This window comes from Nomascus leucogenys, chromosome 2, assembly GCF_006542625.1.
Source record: "Nomascus leucogenys isolate Asia chromosome 2, Asia_NLE_v1, whole genome shotgun sequence".
Lineage (NCBI taxonomy): Eukaryota > Metazoa > Chordata > Mammalia > Primates > Hylobatidae > Nomascus > Nomascus leucogenys.
The window spans coordinates 89,171,394-89,176,343 of NC_044382.1; the positions used below are offsets into that span (position 1 = coordinate 89,171,394).

The 4,950-nt window shown below is 42.1% G+C and overlaps 1 protein-coding gene across 1 annotated transcript; it reads right to left on the reverse strand.

Moving 5' to 3' along the window:
* Positions 1-1,725, reverse strand: LOC101176468 (heterogeneous nuclear ribonucleoprotein A1-like). Its single transcript, XM_030800694.1, has 2 exons — positions 1,360-1,725; positions 1-1,173 (listed from the first exon to the last, which is right to left on the reverse strand). Exons 1-2 carry the CDS (start codon positions 1,666-1,668, stop codon positions 706-708), a joined length of 777 nt encoding a protein of 258 aa, XP_030656554.1. The 5' UTR covers positions 1,669-1,725; the 3' UTR covers positions 1-705.
* Between the last annotated feature and the right edge of the window lie 3,225 nt (positions 1,726-4,950).

A 4,950-nucleotide genomic window follows, 5' to 3' on the forward strand; every position in this document is an offset into this window, starting at 1 on the left:
GAGAATTAAATCGTTTATTGATTACACATGATAATGGATGATACACAAGCTTCATTCCCATCTATAATTTTATCTGGTACCATTATTCAATTTAGATACATTGCATAAGATGTGCCAATAATCACTTTTATAACCAATAATTCCATGATTTTGCTTGGGTAATCCCTTTTAATGGGGAACTTCAGGTCACACCAGTAACTATCAGTTCAACTACACCAAGGTTTCCGAAGACAATGGCTTCTCCACCCAAGCAGGTTGTAAATAAATTCCGAATAGAATGTGGCATCACCCTGAAGGAATTCTAACTTCACACTGTTGGGGAAATTTACCAAGATGGCTTCAGAGTAGACTAACTTTGCACAGCACATTAAAAAAAAAAGACATTTATTCAGCATCACGATCAGACTATTACATTTAGCAATCAACAGCATGGGTGCAAAAAAAAAAATCAACATTAAAACCCTTTGTTGGAATGCTTTACACTTTCCACAGAACAGAAACTAAAATAACCTGTTATAGAATTAGTCACAAATACAGTCCTCGAGTTTTTTGCCCATACACATGAGTATTTGTCTAAAACATGTCTTCTTTGTAGCAGCTAGGCCCTGCCACCACTGTGCTTGGCTGAGTTAACAAATCTGTTGTAACCTGTAGCTTCCCTGTCACTTCTCTGGCTCTCCTCTCCTGCTAAGCTTTGTTTGCTAATTAAAATCTTCTGCCACTGCCATAGCTACTGCTGCTGCTGGAACTGCCATAGCCACCTTGGTTTCGTGGTTTTGCAAAGTATTGGCCTCTACCGCCGTAAGGGCCAGAGCTTCTGCCTCCAAAATTTCCTCCCATCGTGGGTCCAAAATTTGAAGACTGATTGTTGTAATTGCCAAAATCATTGTAGCTTCCACCACCTCCAAAACTGCTTCCATCATTACCAAATCCATTATAGCCATCCCCACTGCCACCATATCCACAATCACCATGGCTGCCACCAAAGCCACCACGACCACTGAAGTTTCCTCCACGACCAAAGTTGTCATTCCCACCGAAACCACCTCCACGACCACCACCAAAGTTTCCAGAACTACTTCGACCTCTTTGGCTGGATGAAGCACTAGCCATCTCTTGCTTTGACAGGGCTTTCCTAACTTCACAGTTGTGGCCATTCATAGCATGGTATTTCTGAATGACAGTCTTATCCACGGAGTCATGGTCATCAAAGGTTACAAAGGCAAAGCCCCTTTTCTTGCCACTGCCTCAGTCAGTCATGATTTCAATCGCTTCATTTTTTCCATACTGTTCAAAATAATCTCTTAGGTGATGTTCTTCAGTGTCTTCTTTAATGCCACCAACAAATATCTTTTTCACAGTTAAGTGGGCACCTGGTCTTTGAGAATCTTCTCTCGAGACAGCTCTCTTTGGTTCCACAACTCTTCCATCCACCTTGTGTGGCCTTGCATTCGTAGCTGCATCCACCTCCTCCACAGTGGCATATGTGACAAACCCAAAGCCCCTGGAGCACTTGGTGTTTGGATCTCTCATTACCACACAGTCCGTGAGCGTTCCCCATTGCTCAAAATGGCTCCTCAGGCTCTCATCGGTTGTTTCAAAGCTCAACCCTCCAATGAAGAGCTTCCTCAGCTGTCTGGGTTCTTTAGGAGACTCTGATTTAGACATGACGGCAGGGTGAAGAGAGACTTTAACGATGCTTCTTCGGCGGCATCCATGGGCAGAAAAAAAAAAGAAGCCTAAAATCTCCTTTCTAGCATTAATTAATATGCTGTTGTGCATGCCTTTCTTCTAGGCCCTTTTTAACTTTCTTTTTTTTTTGAAACAGAGTCTCACTCCATCGCCCAGGCTGGAGTGCAGTGGCACAATCTCTGCTCACTGCAACCCCTGCCTCCTGGGTTCAAGCGATTCTCTTGCCTCAGCCTCCCAAGTAGCTGGGACTATAGGTGTGTGCCATGACACTGGCTAATTTCTGTATTTTTAGTAAAGATGGGGTTTCACCATATTGGTGAGGCTGGTCTCGAACTCTTGACCTCAAGTGATCCACCCGCCTCAGCCTCCCAAAGTGCTGGGATTACAGGTGTGAGCCACCATGCCTGGCAGCTCTTTTTAATTTAATATGATTGCTGGCTTCTGGGCTTATCATATATATCTAGTAACTTGTGACTTACAGGATATGCAAAGGTTGGTGGTGTATGATTTACTTGCAATCTAATGTAGAATTTTCCTCAAATAATATGACATTTATATTTATGGGGGAAAGTTACAGCATGCTGGGTCTTCTTCTAATGGTTATTTGACGTTTTGCTTCAAATCATAAGTCTTGGTGCCCAAATCAATCTCAAGATTCCTCTCTGTAGAAAGAAGCTACAACTCACATTTGAAGCTATGTGCTTCCTCTTTCACTATTCTGACTGTGCAGTCCATTTCTATTCTTAGGATAAGTAAAACAGGTGAGCCTTAGTGTGCTTAAACCTCCTCATAAAGCTGCTTTGCTTCATGGTCCAGGAATTGTGATTCCTTTCATTTCCCTGCCCTCCTCTGCCTGCCTAACCTTTTAAGAACAACACCTAATTCTGAATCCCTTGGTACCTCATCATGACCACAAATCTGTAGTCAGGGATAATTTAAACTTTCCCTTTTCCATGCCACTAGGGAAATTGTTTGCTTATTCTATAAACTACAAATATTATAGGTGTGAGGAACAAGTATATAATGTTGTATTTTCTTTATCAAATTTTGCAAACTTTCTTCCTCTCCTCCCTCCCTCCTTTCTTCTATCCTTCCCTTCCTTCCTTCCTTCCTTCCTTCCTTCCTTCCTTCCTTCCTTCCTTCCTCTCTCTTTCTTTCTTTTTCTTTCTTTCCTTCTTTTTTCCTTCTTTTCTTCTTTCTTTCCTTCTTTTATCTCTCTCTTTTCTTTCTTTTAGATAGAAATGGGGTCTCACTACATTGACTAGGCTGACTGCAAACTTGTGGACTCAAGTGGTCCACCCACCTCAGCCTGCTGAAGTGTTGCAATTATAGGTGTGAGCCACCGTGCCTGACCCATTCCACATTTTTTACTTGTACATATATACACACACACGTACATATATATGTATATATATGCACACATTTATCTTCAATTGTACATTTGTTCTACATGATCTAACTGCAAGCTTTATCTTATTTATTTATTTTAATTTATTTTTCAGACAGTGTCTTGCTCTGTTGCCCAGACTGGAGTGCAGTGGCAGATCTCAGCTCACTGCAACCTCCATCTCCTGGGTTCAAGTGATTCTTCTGCCTCGGCCTCCCAAGTAGCTGGGACTATGGGTGCCTGCCACCATGCCTGGCTAATTTTTGTATTTTTGGTAGAGGCAGGGTTTCACCATGTTGGCCAGGCTGGTCTCGAACTGCTGTCCTCAAATGACCCACCTACCTCGGCCTCCCAAAGTGCTGGGATTACAGGCGTGAGCCACCATGCCCAGCCTATTGTTTTTTTTTTTTTTTTTTTGAGAGAGCATCTTGCTCTGTTACCCAGGCTGGAATGCAGTGAAGTAGTCATGACACACTGCAGCCTCAAATTCCTGGGCTCAAACCATCCTCCTGCCTCAGCCTCCCAAGAAGCTGGGACTACAGGCAATGCAACCACACCTGGCTATTGTTTATATTTTTTGTAGAAACTGGGTCTCACTATGTTGCCTAGGCTGGCCTCTGACTCCTAGACTCGAGTGATCCTCCCACCTCACTTCCCGAAATGCTGGGATTACAGATGAGAGGCACCACACCTGACTGCAAGCTTTATTAAATTCTTATTTTTTCCATCTTATCAGCTCACATTTTCTTGTTAGTATTCATTTGCCTGCTTTTTCTTCTCCATCAAAGATCCGTACCTATAAAATCAACTTTTTTTTTTTGCTATTCTAAACACACTTCTACAGTTTGTTTGAGAAGCACTTTTGATACTTTTTTTTTTTTTTTTTGAGATGGAATCTCGCTCTGTTGCCAGGCTGGAGTGCAATGGTGCAATTTTGGCTCACTGCAACCTCAGCTCCCTGGGTTCAAGCAATTATCGTGCCTCAGCCTCCCTAGTAGCTGGGATTATAGGTGCCCACCACCACGATGCACTAATTTTTATATCTTTAGTAGAGGCGGGGTTTCGCCATGTTGGCCAGGCTGGTCTCGAACTCCTGACCTCAGGCGATCTGCCCACCTCGACCTCCCAAAGTGCTGGGATTACAAGCGTGACTGACCACGCCCAGCTCCATACACGCTTAACCAGGAAATTGTTTGTTTTTTCACAGACAATGTCTAATGATGAGCTGTTTTATAGCATGAATTTAGTTAATGCCAAAGTACAGCATTTATTTTTAGCAAATGAATGAGCAAGAACAATAAAGCTGTTTTAATCAGACCAAATATGAAAACAAGTGTTATAGATGGCCTTCGCATATAATTTATATCTGCATTTGTTTTGGCTATAAAGTGTGGGGAACATTCTAACTCATTCACATTCTAGCAGATATTTAATAGCTTGATTTTCTTGATACTCTTCAATTAAACAGATGGCAGAGGAAGCTTTATTCTGAGGTCTATACAAAATGAATTATCTGGTAGTGTAAGTATCAATTTGCTGGTAACCTCCAGGATATTTCTGTATAACATATTGAGAATTCAATTTGTTTTCTAAATCATAGTTTTATTTTTTAATTTTTATTTATTTATTTATTTATTTCGAAACAGTCTTGCTCTGTCACCCAGGCTGGAGTGCAGTGGAGCAATCTCAGCTCATTGCAACCTCTGCCTCCCAGGTTCGAGCAATTCTTGTCTTTCAGCCTCCTGCGTAGCTGGGGTTACAGGTGTGTACCATTCTGCCCAGCTAATATTTTTTGTATTTTTAGTAGAGACGTGATTTTGCTATGTTGGCCAAGCTGGTCTCGAACTCCTGTCCTCAAGCAATCTGCCCAC

Coding starts and splice junctions, on each gene's coding strand:
- LOC101176468 (XM_030800694.1), bottom strand. CDS start 1,668: ATGTCTAAATCAGAGTCTCCTAAAGAACCCAGACAGCTGAGGAAGCTC. Junction 1,174..1,359: donor GACCAGGTGCCCACTTAACT/GTGAAAAAGATA, acceptor ACTGTCATTCAG/AAATACCATGCTATGAATGG.